Here is a 23,193-nt window from a genome sequence, read left to right on the forward strand (position 1 = left end):
CGTTGCTCCATCCCAGCTCCTACCAACCTAGCAGTTCGAAAGCACACCAAAAATGTAAGTAGATAAATAGGTACCGCTCTGGTGGGAAGGTAAACGGTGTTTTCATGCGCTGCTCTGGTTTCGCCAGAAGCAACTTACTCATGCTGGCTACATGACCTGAAAAAACTGTCTGCGGACAAACGCCAGCTCCCTCAACCTGTAAAACAAGATGAGCGCCACAATCCCAGAGTTGTCTGCGACTGGACTTAACTTTCAGGGGTCCTTTACCTTTTTTAGTGATCTACCAGTGATCTACCACAGATGTCCAGTGATCTACCGGTAGATCACGATCTACCTGTTGGAAGTGCCTGGTCTTATTCAATGAGGTTTACATTTGACAGAGTCGAGAAAGACAATGAGGCAGCCTTCAAACTGAGTTCTCAGACAATGCAATGGCTGCATTAAGTTTTTCCTACTCCCGAGCATCATCCTCCACAACTCTCAAGACCCCAGACCCTCTAATAAGGGATAGAATTTTCAGCCAAAGATACTCCCTTTTCTTCAATACTCTATAGCTGCTGCTGGAGCTACATTATTTAGCACTGCACCCAAGGAAGAATAGAAACATGTAGAACTATTATATGGGGGGTGGGGAGCAAAGTTATCTTTATTTTTATTCATCTGATGTCATTCTACTCCAGCCTTCCTCCTTTTTGGAGCACAGGGTGAAGTCACATAATAAATCATTCCATTGGGCACAAAACAAAAACACAAAATTACCCTGTTATAAAGAAAATGCAGCATTCTTGCATTCATTTATATTTTTTTTCAAAAAGCACATCAACAGTGATCCTTCCTCTGGGTGGAGTACAAATTAGAAAGGGTGCAAACAAGTCCAAGATTATGACAATGTGGTTAAATGGTAGTCAACAAAAACCATAAAAGGCAGAAAGAAATATTTTTACAACTAAGCAACTGGTGTAAACTGGAGTGAAGGAGAACATACATTCTGACAAAGCCAGTGTAAATTGATAGTAAAACAAGTGAAGAAGGAATCCAAACAACCAATAACTGAAGAAATGAAATAAAATATAAAAATGCATTTAAATACATCCAAAGCAAAACCTAGCCACGAGGTATCAGTGAAATTGCTAGATGATAAAGGTAGTTAGTTTTGTCAAATACACAAATTATTTTGCTCTTTCAAAGTACACTTTCAACCTTTCCATGTCACTTTTGTTCTTGCTGGGTGATCAGAAATAGAAATGTTTAAGAGGATTTTAATTGCTGTGCCTGGTTATGAGACTGAACAAAATTCCCTGAAGAGGTTCTTGCATCTCTTTTTCCAATATGTGGTATTGTAAAAAATAATAATAATGTTTATAATGAACCTAGCTAACTTTCAATTGCAGATGACTCCATCACATACTTGCACTATAGGACAAATATATGATCAGTCTTTCCATACATATTAACATTCCCATCATGACCATATTTGAATCTAGCTGTTAACATCATATACTCACCTCAAAGCCACCCACAGGCTGCAGCTTGGCTACATATGTTTTTCATTTGCCTTTCAGAATTATAATTCACACACTACATCACTCTAGTTCATTCTGAAAGAGCTTTGTACACCTGCACAGCTATCTGTGCAACAAAGCAAACCCTTTACTTTTTAAACAATGTGAAATGATGGCATTCTTCGGCACAGACATTTTACACTATGCTCCAGACAGCTGCCTTACAGTGATCTAGAAAAAACTGCACAAAGAAAAAAGAACTACCGGTATATAGAAATTATTCATGTATAGACTAAGAGATTCTTTGCATTTAGATACAGTGGTACCTTGGGTTACATACGCTTCAGGTTACAGATGCTTCAGGTTACAGAGTCCGCTAACCAAGAAATAGTACCTAGGGTTAAGAACTTTGCTTCAGGATGAGAACAGAAATCGTGCTCCAGCGGCGTGGCAGCAGCAGGAGGCCCCATTAGCTAAAGTGGTGCTTCAGGTTAAGAACAAACCTCCAGAGCGAATTAAGTATGTAACCAGAGGTACCCTTGTACTGCTATTTAAATTATAATCTTATAACTTCCCAACATTATCATCTTTGTAGACTGCATATGTTCATGTTTAGCAAGGTCAGATTACAATATAGGGTTGGAGGCTACACATCGTGTATCATGTCAGACATTTTTCCATTCCCATTTGCTCTGTTTCAAATTCCCTATTGTGCCTTACTACATTTTTAGCAGCAGCGATTTATGGAAGAATGTCAGCGCTACTGTGTTCAGTTATTTACTGCAGTTTTAACAGCACTATGATAAAGGGCAGCATGTGACTTAGTGATACTCAGAGTATACCCACTGAAATTAATGGGTTTAAGTTAGTCATTATTTTAATGGGTCTTCTCTGACTATGACATAATCAGATGCCACCCTCAATAAATCATATATACACTCTGCTTTCAGGCAGTAGTTCGTACTTGCCTCATCATCTCATAGGCTCAGGAGGGAGCAAAGTTCCAAAGGCAAACTGAGATAAAATGTTCAACATTTTGGTATTGCACCAATCTTGGTGTTTGGCCTTGATTTTCTGGACAGTTTGTAACAATCCAGAGTTCTTATTTAGGAAATACAGAGTGTCTCATGTTGTTTATTCCAGTCTCACAAAATTTATCCCATGGCTCTCATTCATTTGGTTTAATCCTGGACATTTCAGGAGAGGTGATACTTCTGAGGACTGGCTTTCTCAAAGAAGGAGCTAGGAGATGGTGGGAAACAACCAGACAACAACAACAACAAAGCAAGAAATGATTGTCAGCTAAAAATGTTGTGCTGTCCTTGGTGCTAAAAGTCCAAGGTCTAAAAGACAGACAGAAGCCTATTCATATATCTGGTAGACATGGATGCCAAACAAGAACACACAGGTTAGACCCATTCCCTGTATACCAACAAACACACCGACCACATTCCTGATGCTGCAGGTTCAGTGACATTCTATGGAGATGAGAATCCTGGACAGTCAGTATTCCCACCCTTATGGAATAGCCCTACATACATACATCTGTACCCATACTGGCTCTCTACCAAATATGCAGCAGAAGTGAGTCATGGCTAGAACATGGCCTCCAAGGGTAAGGACTATCCTACATGTTCTGACCTACACACACACACTTCATGCGTTTATTCAGGCACCAAACACCTAAGTATGGGAAGATAAACTTAAATATGCTCTGAATAAATCACAAATGGAACAAAATATTCAGTTAAAAAGGTACCCCACTTACTGTATTAAGCACTCTTCCTAGAAAACAACTCTTTTTTATTATGCTAATCTTGGGAAAATGTAGCCTCTTACAAAGTTTATTTCTCAGAGTTTTCTTTCAAAGCCGCAAAGAAGAAAGATTTGAAAACTGCACTGGACATTTTCTTTTGAGCAGGATGGTCATCTATTTGTTTGTTTTTTATCTGAATATTTTTATTTTTATTTGTACTTTGATCAGATTTTCAGTAGGGAACCTTTTGCATACAAGCACTAAGGCCATTTCACCATATTTAGTTTATCAGATTGAGTTTTCATTAATCACTTAAATTTGCATATGAATGGGAAAAATTAGTTCTTTTTTTATAATATTTTTAATTAGTTTTATATAATACAGAAAAAAGAATAAAGAACGTATTATAAAAGTAAAAAAGAAAGGTTACAAATTTTTCTTACTCCTTTTTCCAAATCTGTTGGACTTCCCCACGTCCTCCCAACCCTGCATTCTCTGTGATGCATAACGTCTGCAATTTGTTAACTTGTTTAATACTTATTATATCTTCCTTTTTATCATGTTACCCAATTTCAAATGTATTATAACCCAAATCATGTACATTTTCATTTTAACACAATAAAGTTGTTTCATTATTCTATCTCTGACTCCTTGTACCTTAATTTCCATTTCTTTAATTTAACATTACTGAAGCTAGAATTTCCTAGAGGGTGCGTTTTTTAACATTCATACAACTTATAATGTTTTTCCAAATAGTCTTTAAATTTTCTCCAATCCTCCTCGAATGTTTCTTCTCCCAAGTCTCGGATTCTGCCAGTCATTTCGGCCAGTTCCATATAGTCCATCAACTGCGTGTGCCATTCCTCCAGTGTGGGTAAATCTTGTGTCTTCCAATATGGGAAAAATTAGTTCTGAAGGTGGAGGAGGAATTGGATAGTGACCCTCAACTGGCCTATAGAAGATACTGTTCCTTTGACTATTGCTTATACACCTGACGGGTAAATCTGCATTCCTGTCACTTAAGTGGCTTTCTACATGATCAATAAAAGTAAGCCCTTAGTCTTTGCATGATAAACCCTTTCAATGAGAACAGCATAATATCCTGTCAGTATGTGTAAAGGATAGGAACAGCCTTCTTGGGAAAAGAAAGAATTATTTTATTTTAAACATAGATTAAATAGTGCTCCTTGCTCCTCTAAAAACAGTAATAGATATATGCTCTAGCATAGTGGAAGGTAAATGTTTGAAAAATGTGTGTGTGTACACACACATGCACTCAACAAAACCATGAGCTATATGCCAGAGAAACAGAGGAGGCAAATCCTGATTGTGATTTGTTTCAAAAATCTACATACCGTAGTTAAAAGAGTACTCCCACACTAGAATTGTGCTGCAGGGGACGGCATACTTTCCAAAGTATTACAATAGCTATAAAGTATTCTAGATGCCTGTGACATTCAAGTAATTAAATTATACACAGAAATGACAATAGCAATTAATGTTTTAACTGAGCATATTGTGCTTTTGCTACTCAGAAGCTGAAATAGTCCAGTGGAGAAGCTGAGGGAGAATATGAAATCTGATTAGAACAAATGAGAAACTAATGCACATTTTTTTGTGCAATACACTTATAGTGAAGGAAGGCCTTGAAAGCAATTATGACATTGGGTTGTATCTAATGCTAGTCCTACACAGAGTAGGCCCACTGTAGTTCATGAGCATGACTAGCTTAGGTTCATGGATTTGAATGGATGTACTCCAAAGAACTGGATAAAACCCACTGAAATTTCCCCCTGTTGAATCGCCAAAATAGGTCAATGTATCATCTCATTGTATTCTCTTTCTTACGCAGCACGTACTCAAAACATATGGTTACACTGATGAAACACACATGTCCCCAAGCAAATGTTGGCTTAGCAAGTTTTTGATTTCGTTTGCCAACCAGAGGAAAAAGTATACCTAATAAACATATAATAACACAGACGTAGTCTTTTGGATCAATTATTTATCTCTAAAAGGATATTACTGCATAATGCAGCTTTAAGTTTTCAACTTTGTCATATTTTCTAAACTATGATCTCTTCGATTTACTTTCAGTTATGTGACACTGCACTTTACTGGAGTGAAAGCATGCATTAGCTAAACAATGCAGTTTGGAGTTAGTGTTCCCATGCATCATCATGAAAGTGTTTGTCTCGTCAGTGGTGTCATTATTCTTACTGAGTACATCTGCTCTGCCATTGCTTTCTAACACAAGAGCCATTTCTTACCAGAGAAACTAATTCAAGACTATGGATGTTTTCGAACAGTCTTCCAGATTATAGATTTGAGGAATTTTAACAAGTAACTGGCTCAAGGGCTCCCCCTTCCTCACCACTCCTCTCACACACAGGACTTAATTGATGAGTTCCTGTTATGAGCAAACCATAGTCTGCTATCACAGCGAAACTAAGGAAGGATTATAGCTCAGTAGCAGAAGCATCTGCATTGCAAGTAGGTCTCAAGATAGTGTCACCATATATCAAAAAGTGAAACAAAAGTTAGTGAGCTTTTTTGGCAAAGTTGTTGAGCTTTTTGGGCAAAATAGAGAGAGACAGAGACAGAGAGAGAGAGGATGTTTTGGAGCTTTTAAAAAAGTAAAATCACACCCCAAACGGCACTGCTGACATGGGTTGCCATATGTCCAGATTTTCCTGACATTTTCCCAATTTCCGCCCAGACACTTCTTCCAGCAACAGTATTCAGGGTATGTCCAGAAAATTCCAGATGTATGGCAACCCAATCTCAGATGCAATCCCTGGTAGAAATGTCCCCTGCCTGGAATCCTGGAGAGCAACTGTCAGTCAGTGTAGACAATACTGCGCTAGATGGACCAAAGTTCTGATTCAGTATAAGGTGGCATTCTTATGTTCCTAACCAACTAGCTATGGGTTTGAGCAATCTCACTATGCAAATTAATATTAAATGTACTTACTATTCTTTTTGAAAACAGTGTCAAGAAAACTAAGAGGGTACATTGACTTTTCCTTACAGAGATGTTTTGCTACTACCTGTGTGGGTACTACCAGCACTTCACACTTTCACTTCTAAGTATGCAGTATGAGAATTCATAGGAGTTCTGAGATAGCTGCTAGAGAACCATTCACACATTAGTATAATTCTAATGTGGAGTGTGGCAACATTTTGAAGTCATCTAATTACAATGCCTTATTTCCTGGGGCACCAGAAACAAGCCTCAGTTTGCAAAAATAGCTGAGCTTCAAATAACTCTGTTGTCAGAATGAATCCTGAGAAATTGAATCCACCAGTTTGGAAAGGCAGGAATGAATGGATGAATAAATGAATGAATGAATGAATGAATGAATGAATGAATAAACTCACAGACTGCTAGCTAGTGACAATTCATTGCCTAAGGTCATATTTTTTAGCAGTAGAGGAAATGCTTAGGATGAACTCCTTCAATTTAAAAAAAAAATGCATGAACAACCAATACAGGGCACAAACTATGCTGGCTTATTAATGTCAGACTATCAAAAAATGAGCAAAAAATATCTGCCGCCCAAGTGAACTGGCAGAGTTTCCCTCCCCACTTTTACGTTGACGATTAACCAGATGCCTGTGGGAAGCATGTAAGCAGAGGGCACAAGCGCTTGTGCTCCCACAGTATGCTGAAGATAGTACACAGCCATTGTGGCAAGTAGCCATTGATAGCCTTACCTCCATTAATTTGCCTAAAGCCTTTTTAAAGTCATCCAAGATGGTAGCCATCACACAAGGATGGGGGAGAAATTCAATTCTGTTGGCATTTTAATGAGAAACTACCCAATTTGTGCTTGTCAAACCAACATACAAACTGAAACACAGTTCCCCTTTGAAATTTGTTTTTCTCCAAATTTTGCAATGCAGTTCTCCAGTCAAACCACATGTACAAAATGCATACATTAGGGGAAAGTTTGCATCGCATCAAAAGTCAAACATTAATTAAAGTAACCCAAAAATGTGCTGCATTAGAGGAAATTGCTTGCAAAAATGTGAATATTTGTCAAAACTGCACAGAAGCATATTAATTAGAAGAAATTCACACTAAGATACTGACAAATTTTCGTAAGAGAATTTTATTCATGCACCCATACCATCACTACAGCTTGCAGTAGTGAATCCTGTGATTTAACTACGTGCTGTGTGAAGAAATACCTCCTTTTTTCTGTCCTGAACCTCCCACTGTTCAGTTGATATGGAAACAGGATGAAGTGAACTGAAGAACAAGAAACTGAGAGAAACCAAAAATTGACAGATTTGTCCATATTTCTGCCTGGTGAATAACAGGTTCCTGTCTACATTACAAAGACTAAACAACAACTAAACGCAAAGAAAACAGAATAGTTCCTTGGTAATTACTGTTTATACTTTTCACAAATTGATACAAAAGCTTAACAAATGTGCTTATTATAGCAGGAGTCTTTGAATAGCAAAATTCAATGATCCAAAGACTGAGCCACAATAAAAAAATACAATATGTGTTGTGAGGGAGCCAAACAAGATGTGATGAGTGATGCAGGGGCAGTATGTCTACGGGGAAAATTTGTTCTTATTTGTACTGGAAAACAGTTTCTGTGCTTAAGAAGAGGGATCTCTCAGCCCTTTCCTTTCCTGTTGTTTGTCCCCTCAAAATTACTTTCTTCTCCCTCTTCACAACCAAAGAGGGAAAGAGAGACAAGCTGGTTGGGGAGCATAGTTTTGATCAGACCAATGGCAATCCCTGCCATTCAGCCATTTGAACTTGGACCCTCCAGTGCCCATATAACAACAATTCTCTCTCTTTATTTATAAGACACCTACCACAAAAGTCCCTAAGAGACTTACAAAAAAAGGTTAAAAGCCAAAAGGCATAACATATAAAGCAATACATTTTAATAAAACCATTCCAATAACCCATACACAAATCCAGCAAGGGAAAAAAAAGCTCCTGCAGCAAGGACATTTCATTCAATAGCCCATCAACCAGCTTGTCATAATCCATCAAATGCCTGGGAGAAGAGATAGCTTTTAACCTGGCACTGAAATGATGTTCATCATGGTGCTAGTGGAGCTCACTGGGGAGAGTGTTTCATAGATGGGAAACCATAGATAAAAAGGCCTTTTCCCTTGTTACCATCTTCCAAACCTACCTCAGACGGGGGACCTGAAAAAGGCTTCAGAAGAAGACTGAAGGGTTTGGTTCATACAGCAAGAGTTACTGCAAAAGATATTGCAAAAGATATTGGGGTCCTAAGCTATACAGTGGTACCTCGGGTTAAGTACTTAATTCGTTCCGGAGGTCTGTACTTAACCTGAAACTGTTCTTAACCTGAAGCACCACTTTAGCTAATGAGGCCTCCCGCTCCCGCTGCCGCTGCGTCGCCTGAGCACGATTTCTGTTCTCAACCTGAAGCAAAGTTCTTAACCTGAAGCACTATTTCTGGGTTAGTGGAGTCTGTAACCTGAAGCGTATGTAACCTGAAGCGTATGTAACCCGAGGTACCACTGTATAGGGCTTTAAAGGCAAAAGCCAGCACTTTGAATTGGGCCTAGAAACTTGCAGGCATCCTGCACAGCTGTATCAAGATTAGTGTTATATGATCTGCTCATCTTGAGCCTGTCAACAATTAGGTGTGCAGCAGCCAGGAATATTGTATAGGCAGAACGGAACTTCACAAAATCTAAAGTGCTTGTTTTCTCAAGATCTTGGAAGCCTCATAGGTGGAAGATCAGTGGAAACCCGACGGAACAGGTTAAAAACTTTAAATACCTAGGCATCCAATATAACGCTTCCTGGAAATACCATTGTAAGCTTGCACTTAATGGAGAGGATACTCTAGCTCTGGCTATCACCCATTTCTTCTCTAACAGCTCCCAGCTTCCCTAAAGGTCTTTAACACCAAAGTAGCCCCCCAACTCCTGTATGGTGTTCCATTATGGATTGGTGCAGTTAACCAATCATTGGAATGCATCCAATCCAAATTTCTGTGCAAAATCCTGGGGCTGCCAAATGGTGTGCCCTATGGCTGGATACCATATGGCATATGGTTCTGAATACCAAAGCATGACATTGTGGAGAATGTGGCAAGATTTTTGAGTGAAACTATGAAATTACATCACCATAGGTCATAAGAGCCATCTTCGTACCTTATGATGTCTGGACAGTTTTATCCTAATGTAGATCCTGCCATGTTTTGTCAACTGTGTTGTGTTCTGATCCATGTATACGATGCCAACAAAGGAGATTGATTGAATTAGGTGGCCACATACCGCACTAGCTACAGTTTCCAAACTATCTTCAAAGGTGGTACGCTAATACTTTTTAAAAAGGTCTGTCTTATAATATCTAGTTTGGCACTCAGTCTCAGAAGCTGCTTTTGACACTCATTTGGAAAAGTGGTATCAAAATCCCTGCATTCCAGGAGGTTGGACTAGATGACCCCAACTCTACAATTCTATGGTTCTATGAAAATAAGGTGGGTGAGAGACACTGGCTCCACAGAGAGAAAAGAATTATGTCCTAACTACATTATCTTTAGGCCTGGCTAAGATGTAACAGGCCTGGCTTAAGATGATTCTTAAGGAAATCAGCCCTGAGTGCTCACTGGAAGGACAGATCATGAAGCTGAGGCTCCAGTACTTTGGCCACTTCATGAGAAGAGAAGACTCCCTGGAAAAGACCCTGATGTTGGGAAAGATTGAGGGCACAAGAAGAAGGGGACGACAGAGGATGAGATGGTTGGATAGTGTTATTGAAGGTGCCAGCATGAGTTTGACCAAACTGCGGGAGGCAGTGGAAGACAGGAGTGCTTGGCGTGCTCTGGTCCATGGGGTCACGAAGAGTCGGACACGACTAAACGACTAAACAACAACAACAACAAAGATGTAACAACCTCAGTTCAAAAACAGATCCATCTTAGCCAGGCCTAAAAACAGATCCTGGTTTCTTATCTTGATTGCTAAGCAGCATGTTACCAGAGAGCACAAGATTGTCTCCATTTTGTCCCCATAAGAACACCTTGGCTCATAATCCCCTCTTGCCTGTTAACAGCTAGCTGGCAAAAGCTGACATGCCAGGACAAATTGTGTTTGCAGCGCTAGTCACCATGAACAATAGAGCTTCCAGTTCCTCTGTGCCTCAGGCTAAGGAGTTCTTGGATGCACAAAAGGCAAAAGTTCCCCAGATCGTGACACAATCAGGAAAACCCCTTACTACTTACCAAGTGACTATTCACAGCCCAGAGTTCTTCCAAATAGTACTGAAATGCACTCACCTAGCCTGAAGCATGAGTCTATTCAGTAAAGCACAGGCCATCAACCTCCCTTTTTCATCTGGAAATCTTTATTTCTGTTGCCACCTGAGCTGCTGCCAGTGTCTGTCTTTTTAAGGCTATAACTGGTTTTGGCCCCCTGAACTCAGCTTGATTTAAAGAGAGCACTCTTGCAGGCACACATGCAGTGTGATGGATTCATGGAACTCCCAGCTTTGGGGGCCCATCTCTCACTCCATTGTCCTGCAATCCTTGTTGGTAAAGCCTTGCCATGCCACACCTGCTCTTCACCCCAATGTTGAGGACCCTCATTCACCCACCCTTTGAAGTGTTTTCAGTCAGATCTATTGCAATAAGTCACGTCCTCCCTTCCTTTGATTTCCCCCTCTTTCTAGCTTCCCAGATTCCACAGCATCCCCCTTTCTTCTCCCCTGCTCCCTAAACTGAAGCATCACACCATGCAGCCACTCCCAGTTCACTTTTGCCTAATCTTTCACTCCCCCACTTCTGGAACAAGCCTTCTGTAAGTTAGCTTGCCATTCACCTTTTTCTGGAAAAAATCTCTGGCCTTGCCTTCTCAGGTGTCTTGTGAACCACAAATGGTGATAATAAACGAATAATAATAATTGAGAGGAATAATAGTTGTGAGGATACCCTAACCCAAACCCAGAACAATACCCCTAAAATTACACACACTGTGCTACTATATATTGTGGTTAAAAAAGAAATAAAGCTAGTTTTTGGATCAGCTCTATCAGACCTGAGAGAAGCCTGTCAGAATACAGCCAAGCCTACAGGGGAAAGATTCTCCTAGCACTAAAGTATTCACTCTAAGTTATTTGTGGTCCTGAAGGGCTAGTTCCCAGGTAATGGAAACGTAGATGCCAGGCATATATAGAATGCACGTCCCATGCAAACATAGTTATGACCACAGTGTTCCGGTTCAGTCATCATGGAAAACTCCTTTAAAACGACATAATATCAAGCAAGGCATACAGAGAGACAGGAGTACCTGGGCACATGGTTCATTCTTGGGTCAAGAAACCATAGTTTATCATTATATCTGAACTGTAAAATTGTCACAGTTTTCTGATAAGAACTCCAAAAACTGCAGTGTGGTACAGGTTTGCAGAACTGTTAAAATGTAGAAATGATAGGGATGTTTTCAGCTAAATTATACTCAGAGTAGATTCATTTCAATTAATGGACCTGTTTGGGGGGTCTGCTGTGCATAGGAATAACATTGAACACAGTCCTTAGGCTTCCTACTTCTCAAACAAACAGATAACACATTTTTCACAGTGCCTAGTACTGTTGCGTTCTCATCCCTTACTGATTCACGTGAAGATGTGGCAGACACCTTCATTTTTTATTCCCATTGTTTTGTGATTTAGTGCGGTATTTTACAACTATCAGACACTCTCACAATTGGCAAGTGATGGGAAGTTCAAAACGGTATGGGCAAGTTAACAAGGGAAAGAATGAGACAAGCATTTTGGCTCGATCATTTATTAGCATCAGTTCTGGTTTTATTGCAGTGGACAGCTGGGAAATAAATGAGTGGGTTATGTTTATTTAATGTAACATATTCAACCTGGCGGACACCATAGTTTGCGAGCCATGAGCAGTGTAGTTCTGTGGTTTCTCGTATGCTTTTTAATATCATTTAACGGAAGCAGCAGGACAATGACAGAAAAACATTATAAGAATATATGTTGGTCTCTTCACACTTTGGGTTGGATCCAGACATTCATTGAATTTAGGATCCATTGAAGTTAATGGGTCATGACTTAAGTCCCAGTGGCCTGGTTCGCATGACACAGTAAGCCAAACCATGGCTTATCATGGCCACACAAATGCACACACGCAACTGATTTGCTCCTCGCTGGTGCTTTTTGCTCCTTCATCACACACTGCACTAAGCCAAACCAGGGCTTGTGGTTAAACCTTCTCCCTTTGCTAATCATACCATTGTTACAGGTCATAGTTAGCAGGGACAGAGCTTAACCATACATCCAAGTTCAGACAACATGCTAAGCCAAACCTTGCCTTAGCTCAGCATGGTGTGTGAGCAAAAAGGACCAAGCAGGAGCAAAGTGATTGCAAGCTTCTCTCCAGGAGCCCACGTATTCATGCAGTCACAGTAAGCCATATTTTAGTAACTTGTTCTAAACAATTTTAAATATTGTATTTAGGGATGGGGCCACAGGTCACTTGACAGATTATCTGCTTTGCATGCAGAAAGTATCAGATTCAATCCCTGAAATCCCCAGGAAGGGCTGGGAGGGACTCTTGTGTGGAAACATGCAGTCAATATAGGCAATATTGAGCTAGATGGACTAATGATTTGACATGGTATAAGGCAGGTTCTTATGTTGCTACATTGCTGCAACCCACCTTGGGATCTTATGGTGCAGGCGAGTAAGAAACAACAACAACAACTTGTTAACTGAAACTGGATCCATCCTATTTTGTTTGTAGGCATACAGTACAAATGTGACATTTTAAAGTATGAATGTTACAAATATTCATATAGGTACTAGTGCATCATATAGATACACTTATCAAGAAGTCTTGATTGGCTGACTCAATAGGAGAATCTCGTTTGCCCTTCACAATATGTGAAACAGCTGTGTGACAAGGAACATTGGGGGAAATTATCACTAGGGTTTAAAATTTGATGCAACTGAAATGAAATGCACATTACTTCACCCAAATATGCACATCATGGATTACACTCTGATAACTTGTATAGATTTCAAATCAAGTGACTCATCTTAAGGAACTGTTTTCTATTCTTCTGAAATGCCCAAATGATGTGATCAAGTGGATACTCATAGTCCATCATCTCCAGGTTTTCAGGTTTAACTGAAACTATTTATATTTTTTTTCTTGGGAAAAATGCATTAATGGTTGGGGGTAAGCAAGGAAACAGTTGTCTAGACGGCAAAAAAGGTAGGGTGTACTGTTCTAAATGTGTCCAATTTCTTATATATGTTATACACCCACCCACATAAGCACACATCTTCTTGTTCTTTGCTCATCAAAACTAAGCCAAAAGTTATAATGTTGGGATATTCCCCCAAGAACAGTTTGTTGTTGCTGCTTTCTTTTTTGATTGAAATACCATGATGGGATAGAGGCTATTTGTATGGTTTGCTTGTTTGTGAAATAATCTATTACAGATATCAGTAAGGGATGAGCAGAACAGCAATGATTTGCACTGGACCAAACAACAGGAAACAAGGACTACATAATTAACAATAGTTGAGTCAAACATGTGAATCTGACCATTTGCTTAATAACATGGCTTCCATGTTTTATTCTTCTTAAAATTATGTAATAAAAAAGCTCATTAAAGCTTATGGACAGAGCAGTACAACAGGAAAATGAAGTGTCTTTGACTAGAAAGTTTTTCAAAGGAAGCTTGCTTCCGCTTACCAACATTTGTATCCTCAGTATTTACCAATAGTTTCCAAACTGGCTTCCACCCAAACAGCAAGAGCGGGACAACAAATGTTATGGTGGGGATCAGCAATTCCCAATTAGTTTGCAAGCTGCCAAATTGCTAGTTGCTGCAAAGTTACCTCAAAACCACTATCACAGAGGACATGCCACCCTAGCAGTTATATTTAGATGCCATCATTCTCCGGAAATTGTTAGCATATGAGTAGCTATAATAAGTAGTCATTGGTCTCCCTATAGAGCTGAGTGATGCCCATGACCATTAACACTTGGCCTTTCCCATATCTACTGCTTTCTCATCCTTACTTTCTTTTCTCAACTGTGACTCCCTCCACTTACTCTAAAGAGCTAGATTGCATGCACCAGATACCCAAGGTCAATATCAACAACTGAGTTCTCTGTTCAATGAGAATTTTAAAAGCAGTAGCATTGCTACTCCATTGTCTTTTTCTTGATATTGTACAAATTTGAGTTGTAAATGTGCTCTGTTCTTTAAAAAATAGAGAACAGCAGGAGGAATGTGTAGTTATGTAATCTCTCTGAGATATTTTTAAAAACGTGAAAAGAAAACAGAAACTGGAAATTATTGCCAAGCATTCCTAGGAAGAGCCCAGCTGTGCCAAAACAACCACAACTGTGTACAAACACAGGATGCAATCCTCCATTATAGAGGGCATTTAAGGCGGGTTTCCCAACTTCCTCTCTCTTGTTTCTTGGTCTCTTTTCTGATGAAGCTCATCTGGCCTCCATAACATCCAGAATTTCCCTCTAAACAGGTAACTGTTGCACTTAAAAAGGCAGTAGCTTTCATCATAAAACATAGCCTATCTTTAGATTATTTGTGCTCTTGTATGACTACTAAACATTTCATATGTCCATATTTTTTATTTAAATAATTCATATGCTGCTTTACAGAGTGGCTTGAGTAACTTTTTTTAATAAATGAAAAACCTAGGTTTTATAGAAAAAAACTGCTATTTATAAAGATTCCTGCTTAACTGTAGTTGTGGACAAAGGTAGGGTTGTTGTTTTTAACATTAAATTCACAAATGGCTCTTTCTGTCTACAGACTGACAACTCACTAAGAACAAATGTCAGCTTTGATACAAGTTATTGAAGGATTGGAGACAATTGTGTACCATGGCATTACAAACCAAGTTATTGTGAGGCCAGAAAACAAAGCCATGTATATTCTGTTCTCTTGGAGTGGAAGTGCTTGCTGGCTTTATTTCCTGTTTACTGAAGCAAGCCATCACAAGCATTAGAGACTTTGCTGTTTCATCCGAATTCTGACATGTTTTATCTTGAAAGAGGTGAACTTGAGTAAGAGTAAACAAAGGGAAGTTTGCCAATGATATTTTAAATAAATAAAAATTGTGATCAATTTGATAACACACATCCTTCTGATTCATTGTTCTCATAAGCCTCCAAGTGCCTTGAGGTGTGTGCCTGTTTCTAAAGGAATATTGCACAGTTAACACAGAGGAACACACAGAGTGGTTTATGCAAACACACACTGGCAAAAGTTGTTCCAAACTTTAAAGAGAAAACTGTTGCAGATCACAAGCCCTCTACTTCATGACATGTTTTCTCATTAATACGGTATACTAAGGCCTTCATTCTTTGTTCTAAATATTGGCCTTAGGGGCCACTTATCTTCTGGGAAGAATGTAGTGGCTTCTTACCTCGTAATTGTTCCCAGGAACACCTCTGCCTGATCTGGCTTAGATTTGTAAACCACTGGGAATCCGCTATGGCTGGTGTTGGCAAGGAGTTGAGCCAAGAAAGCAATGTTTTCTCTTACATGGAGAACCCTGACATGAAGCTTCATGACATCTCTGGCAGCAAACAATTCCAGGTTTAACCTGAAAGACATAAAGCAGACAGCCAACAATTTATTTAGTAAACAAGGAACAAGGCACACCGTACCACATGAGTGTTTGATGACTTTATAATGTGCTGGTGAATTACTTCAAGCTGCAAATAAATTGGTTTTATTTTGTGAATATGTTGTTTAAAATGTAATTAGCCAATAAAGTCATTATCAAGCATGACCTTCCTGCTTATGAGTAAGATGCTTAATAAAGCCAACCAGATGTAAGCATTAGTTTTCTAAGAGAAGATAAGAGCCATTAATCAGTTTCCATGAGTTTCTGCTTTTTAAAAATGTTCTAATTCAAAATGAAATCCCCAGAAAACTATGTTCAGATTACAAAAAGTTCTTGGAACTAGGAGGAAAATGTAAAGAAGAAATAAAACTTTCATAACAACATAACAACAGTTAAAATGGTTCTCACCAATTGTTCACCAAGCTCAATAAGCTGCTGTGATCACTGATGACCTCTTGGCGATATATGAAACATTAACAACTACTCTGGTCATGTTGTACAGATATCAGAGAACATCTGTACCACATTTGTTCTATTTATATTATTTTAGGTGTTGTTTATAAAGCTTGGTTGGCCACCATGAACATTCTGTAGAGGCATGTTGGCACAGTACAAATTTTAAGAGAAAATCTTGTGTCTCTAGAGGATTTCAACACTCTTGCTCCAAGGAGCTCAGGACATTGGACATGCTTCTCCCCTTTAACAACACTGTGTGTGTGCTACAGTAGGCAAAGAGATAGTGACTGACCCAATGTCACTCAGTGAGCTTCATGCAGAGTAGGAATTTGGGCCTTGATGAAAGGCAGTGTTTTATTTCTTGGGACTACAAAAATTTTGAATACAGATGGGATTACTATAGCAAGTAGTAGCCTCTAGTCTTAGTTTACTTCTAACAAGTGACAATTGTGGTGATTAGCCTTTATCTGGTCGCACCTCTTCAAACTGCAGGTGGCAAATCCCATGATTTAATAGTCCTCCATACAAAAAAGAAAAATCTGTACACATAGAAAACTAAGTACCTGGAAAACGTTATACTCTTCTTTCTGATATGCCATTTTTCTACATGCAGTGAATTTCTGTATGAAGGACCATTCAGCCATCTATCACCTTGAATGGTACCCTCTAAAAACAAAGTTACCACTTTGTGTGCAACACACATGGCACTTTTCTCTCTCTCTCTCTCTCTCTCTCTCTCTCTCTCACACACACACACACACACACACACACACACACCCCTTACAATGCTGGGCTGAGAGGGGAGGTTGAAACTCAGCACTGTGATAAGGGCAATCACACACACATTAATGGCAAGAGCTCTTTCTCCATAAACTTGCAGGGGGCAGGAGTTACAGCCTCAAAAATGGCTGGTAGGGAGAGAAACTCAATGACCCTTGAGGTAACAGGATCCTTGAGGGGTGAGATAGATTCTCTCCCCCAACAACCATTTCAGGGAGTGTACTCTTTCTCCCCAACCGCACCCAAGGCAAGTTAATGGCAAAAGCAATCTCTCCATTAACTTGCACAAGAGAAGAAAGGCTCTCCTCCCAACCTAGGACTGTCGTGGGGAATAATGGTTTTGTGGGCCTGGTCCAGCCTGCAACCTACAGGTTCACTACCCCTGGATTAGAGTGATACCTTAGGTTGAAACTTATTTAAACCCATGACAATATTCTTCCTGAAGAACATTTTACAGTTATAAGCAGACATGCTTGTGGAAATCAGCATGAGAAAACAGGCAGCTCTACTCATTCACATCTTTCCTACTGGATGGTTGCCTTTATCTAAGTAAACCTCACTCAGATCATTCGCATCACTTGGTGGGAATGTTTATCTATTGACTAAATGAAGGGGTTTTTTTTCAAAACAACAATGGATTTTAGCTGGGCTTCTTGTAAACCATTGTTTTATTATGATAAGTAACTATTGGCCCTTATATAAATACATTTCAAGAGCTTGCTTTTTGGATAGTTTTATTTTCATGGTAGTTGTCAGTAACATGTGCAGCCACATTAAGTTTTTAACTCTGAATCGTACAGAAAATTCACTAGGTGGCAATCATGGAAGTAGTTTGCCTGTTGATATTAATTACCCTTCCTTCATAGGGGAGGCACTCTGGTACAGATGAGGCCTATGCAAAGGGTGGAGAACTATTTCATAAGTCCTTTCCAGGTTCTCACTGGGAATGTTCTAAATGTCTCCAGGAATGAAAGTGAAAGCTGCTTATAGAAATCAATCAAGATATCCAAGAGTTTAATGTAGCTCAGACTAGGCACCAGTGTGCCTAGGAGCCCAATGAGGACTGAGCATGCTCAGTGGGCACATACTGTTGATTAACTATTGGGCAAGAGAAACAAAACTGTGAGGAGGAGAATGGAATAGAGTGGCTAGAATCCTGAACTGAAGCACTCCACACTGATTTGTTTGGTTGCAGACTCCACTTGCTTATTTAAAATTTGTTTATACCCAGGAACGTGGCTGCAACTGTGTCACGTGGAAGATTTTAAAAGAAAAAGCAACTATTATTTCATTTTATAGATTTATACCCTCGTCCTTCATAAAACTCCCAGGCTTATAATTCATCACATTGGGGAATTAAGCAGAGAAATCTGATCCTCTAGTGTAAGGATTGTTGTGCTAAGCTTCAAATCATAACAATAATAACTTAGCTAGTATGTTAAAGGTGTTTCACATCATTATCTCAGTAATGTTTACAAGACCCAGTAAGATGGGTCAGTGTTAGAACTAATAAATAAATTGTGACTAGCAATCCTATTGTTCTGCCAAAGCTGTGCATACAAGACGGGGTTCCCCTGCTTTGCCAGCTGGCTTATTATTCTTTAATAATTCAGAAATGAGTGTCTACTTTTGAGGAAATAGAATACACTTAAGACTGAAGGAAACAAAGGTTATCATGTAAGTTAAATAGTAAGATATAAGTCATTAAAAAGTATTTAGCCAAAAATGTTTTCCAAAAATACTGAAGGGCCAAGGGAGACTAAGGAAAAGATGGGTCATGATTAGTACCTTTAAAAAAAGGATTCCAAATAGCACAGAAAGTCATGCCACAACATCACACCACAATATGGAGAGGTATGCACCAGTATCATGACAGCCATTGCAACACCTTCTTTTCCCTGAAACTTGTGTCTGGTCACACTGATTTTCTTATTGGTCTGGTTTGCACATCACACTACACCATAGTTAAAATAAACTATGGTTTAATATGAACAAGGAGCATGCTGGTGCACACTGCTGAAATTGTGGTCACTTTGCTCCTCCCCAACTCCTGCTACTGCTGTACTACCAGGAGACAAACCATGGTCTGTCTTGTTGGGTAATCCCAACCCAGGTTCATGGTTTGTTGCTTTCCCAACAAAGCTTGTCCAGAAGCCAGAGTTTGTTCTTGGCTTGTGACTTGTAGTTTGTTTAGTTTGTTTGGGGACAAGAAACCATGAGCCTGGGATCAGACAACACAAGCCAGACCATGGCTTTCTCCAGCAGCACAACAGCAGCCGGAATGGGGGAGGAGCAACATGCCCAGGAAAACCAGCATGCGGCTTGCTTATATTAAAGCACAGCTTATTTTAACTATTGTTAATGTGATTGTGAGCCGGGCCTCTCTCTCTTTGTCACCCACATACACACAAAACCAACCCATTTATTTTCAAGGTGACAGTTTCGACATGCAAATTTTCAGAGTGATTTCTCTATAAATTCATTTCACTCCAGTTAAAAATGTACAAACTCCCACTTCAGAAAATCCAAGTCAGCAGTATCAAAAGCTCAACTATGCAATACAATCAACTATTTAATGTAATGCCACTTTCCAACATGCTTTTATTTAAAACAATGTACAATTACTTTATCATAGTCTGAATTCTTGGCTCCTCAAATCAGTTTTATGTGGCATATCATGCAGAAACACAGAGAATTTTGACAAGGCTAACGTTAAGCTAGAACAGAACAAGCACCAGATTCACTTAGCACTTAACTTGTCCCATTAAAAAGTAGGCTGTAAGATATTTTCTTTCTGAAGTGTATAGTGGCTTATAAAAGCAGGAAGAGTTGCCAAGTTATAGAAGTGTTTGAGTACTCTTGCCCTCATTAAAAAGCACTCCCTGGCAACCAGCAGCTCAGAGTGTTCCAGTTAGCTAGCTTTTATAACAGGGAGGGGACAATTTATGGTGGTATGCAGCATAACTAGAAGTCATAGTGCATCCCTCTGTTAGACACAGCTTAATCATCCAGTATCTAGAACATAACACACTGTATGATCTGACATAACTTTTTACAAGCAAAAGTGAATATCTATGATGTGCTAAAAGAAAAGAAAAATAGAAAGCTTTGTTGCCATTGTTCATTGGTTTATTAATGGGAAGCCTACTCAACATTTGGGGATTATGCCCAGCCTTGGCTGAAAAAGGCCACAATGAATATATTACCTCTTTCCCATCACTATATATCAGAAGTTTGTATCAGAAAAGAGACACACACTTAAAATGTCTCTTCTCCAGAAATTAGATTAGTGGGCCAGAAGTATAGCTCTTCTTTCCTTGCCAAAATGCTGCAATGCCAACACTCACTATCATTTAAGCAGTTTCTTGTGATAGTAGAACAAAACTCATTTTGCTTCTTGTGTTAGGAGGCAATTGCAGATAGGTCTTCATCTGATATATACATGGAGGTAGCTTTGCTATGCATTTTATGTTTTCAAGGGACATGATTCTGCATTTACTATATTTTCCTGTCTTGTTTGGTTTTTTCCTGATGCAGCCAGAAGTTGAACTACCAGTAAGTTTCTTCCAGGTTTAAATCTCTAAATCAGCAAATTAAAGACATCCAGTCGTTTTACACTAACTCATAGAACAGCCACAATAGGAAAATAAGAAAACACTCACCATTTTTTCCTATGGCAAACAAATGGCTCAGCATCTAAGTAGGGAATGGATTTCAGCTTCAGTAAAGAACTGTATAGAGACATGTTAAACCAGTCACCAACCATTTTGGCTAGCATGACTGCCAGCATGATGAGTAGCAAGGACTGGACATCATTTGTGATCTCTACCTAAAGTAGCAGGAAAAGGGGAACATGCATTACTAGAAAAGAAGTGTGTTGTTGATAATTAGAGGTCATCTGTTTAAAGAAACCGGTTAGATGTTTTATTTACAATTACATGGTACAAAAATTCTGTTGAACAAAATACTGTAGGCTTTATGTTCCAAACTAAGAAATAATAGCAACATGATGTTACAATTAACAGCCACTTTCAGCACTTTTTGAATAGCATTGTTTGAGAGTTGAGAGTATTGTGGGCCAAATTTTATGGAACTCCCTTTCAGTTAAGGTCATGCCTGCACTCCATTGCAGCCATCCTGAGACTGATGCCTACAGCACTTTCTAAGCATGCCTGATGTGCTCACAGGCTCAAAAGAAGAAGAAGAAAACCAGTGTCCACTAAAATATGGAGGACCCACTAAAGTATGGATTCTCAAAGTAAGGAAGCATTCTGATAAGAAGCTGCCAGAAGAAACAAAAGACTTTTCCTAACCAGCTCAAACAGAAACACTATGCATTTCTCAGATGCGTTTTAGAGCTTTTTTGCTCTCCAGTAATCCCTATTTTGGGGTCACAGCTAGGAATGGACAATTCAGTCAATTCCTGGTCCATGTAAGTTTCACTTTTATTCTTTCTCCATCCATTCCCTCCCTTTACCCTTTGTGTTGAAGATCACTAAAATGCATAGTAAAATACTTAAAAGTTTTTTACAAGGTAGTCAAAGGGCTGACTTTGATGTTTTAAAGTCTCTCCCCTACCCCTGAACGGGTAAGAGCATATTGGAGTGGCTGGAAAGTCTGGGTAGCAAAGCAGCATAAAAATTGGGTTGCAGATGTCCCTGGGAGTGATCAAAGACAGGCTGACATGACAGGTAGGGCTAGTGCCACAATGAGTTAGTGCATCTGGATGTTAACCAGATGGTTGGTGGTTCAAGCCCACCCAGAGATGGCTGTGGGCAGGATTCTTGCATTGCAGGAGGTTGGACTAGAAAACCTTTGGAGTCACATTCAACTCTAAAATTCTATTATTCTATGCAGTCCCACCCATGGACATTGTAAAGAAAAATAATGACTGCCCTATCTGTATTTAACCTTGGTCAGAACGTCTTGCATGTCTTCTTTCAAAGGTAATTCTACAACATCCAGCCCATTTATATAGATCGGTGGTTGCCTCACTACTCTTGCAATAACCTTGATGTGTGGCAACTGACATAGCCTTGCTGCCCTTATTTAGTAATAGGTGAATTATGTGTGCTCCAGTGCATGAGATGTGTGAAAGAGAGAGCACTGAACCTGCAAAGAGGAGACTCACACAGGTGATAAGACTGTTACAAAGCAAGTGTAAAGAATCCACTTGAATGTTTCACCTCAGCAGACACTGAAGATGAAGTCTTACATTATTAGCTACTGCATGTGAAACTGTCAAGACATATTTCTTCACAGTTTGCCATGAGATTAGTCAGCTTCAGCAGCTGTGTGGTTCCCCTGAGTACAAGGCACAATATAGGATGCAACAGAGGGGTGGAATTGTGCTACCCATCATCATGGATGTCACTCTCACAACAGCTACTCTCAGGTAGATGTTCATGGACCAATCTAGACATGGTAAGGGAGAGCCATGTACAAAATCACCTGTGTTTCAACACTTAAATGTAGCTGCAATGGAATGGGCAATTTGGAACAGTACAAAAGCACCATGAAAGAGGCTTAAGCCTTCCCTCTATGCCATTTTCCTGATTGAAATTATTCTCACCAAAGCTATTATTTGTCCCATCAGAAGAAACATGCAAGTACCCATGATAAATCTGTACATTTCTCCCTGTGGGTCAAGCAGCAACTTGCAACGAGGGGCAATTTTAATCAGAAAAATAGCAAGGAGTGAAAGAGTGAACCACCACCCCAACATCTAAGCTTCTCCCAAATCAGAATGGTGCACAGTTGCTTTTTTATGTTTTTTAATATGGGAGCTCCTATCTGGATCCTATTCTTCACATGTAATTTAACTATGTAACACACATGTTAATTTCATTCCTTATAACTACACTTATGTATAAATATAATTTTAACTATTTTAGATTGTAGTCTCCTCAGGACAGTGATCTTTCTCTTGGCTGTTAGTAAGTCAAGTATAGTGCGCAATGGTGACACCACAAAATAATGGTACTGAAACAATATAATTCTGAACAGTTCTCTAGATCATAACAGCCGCACTAACTGGGAAAAGACTCAAATTCTCC

General features: G+C 39.3%; 1 protein-coding gene across 1 annotated transcript in view; it reads right to left on the minus strand.

The window, feature by feature from the left end:
- The window catches only part of LOC310848559 (chloride channel protein C-like), a 66,560-nt gene that overhangs the window by 9,299 nt on the left and 34,068 nt on the right, over window positions 1-23,193 (minus strand). The window contains exons 12-13 of the mRNA XM_083747751.1: window positions 20,800-20,966; window positions 15,698-15,877 (exon numbers count right to left, since the gene is read on the minus strand). Of these exons, the coding sequence (XP_083603877.1) occupies window positions 15,698-15,877; window positions 20,800-20,966 (347 nt within the window). The remainder of the gene's footprint in view (window positions 1-15,697; window positions 15,878-20,799; window positions 20,967-23,193) is intronic.

The sequence above is a fragment of the Podarcis gaigeae genome, assembly GCF_964106915.1.
Source record: "Podarcis gaigeae genome assembly, chromosome: 7".
NCBI classification, from domain to species: domain Eukaryota; kingdom Metazoa; phylum Chordata; class Lepidosauria; order Squamata; family Lacertidae; genus Podarcis; species Podarcis gaigeae.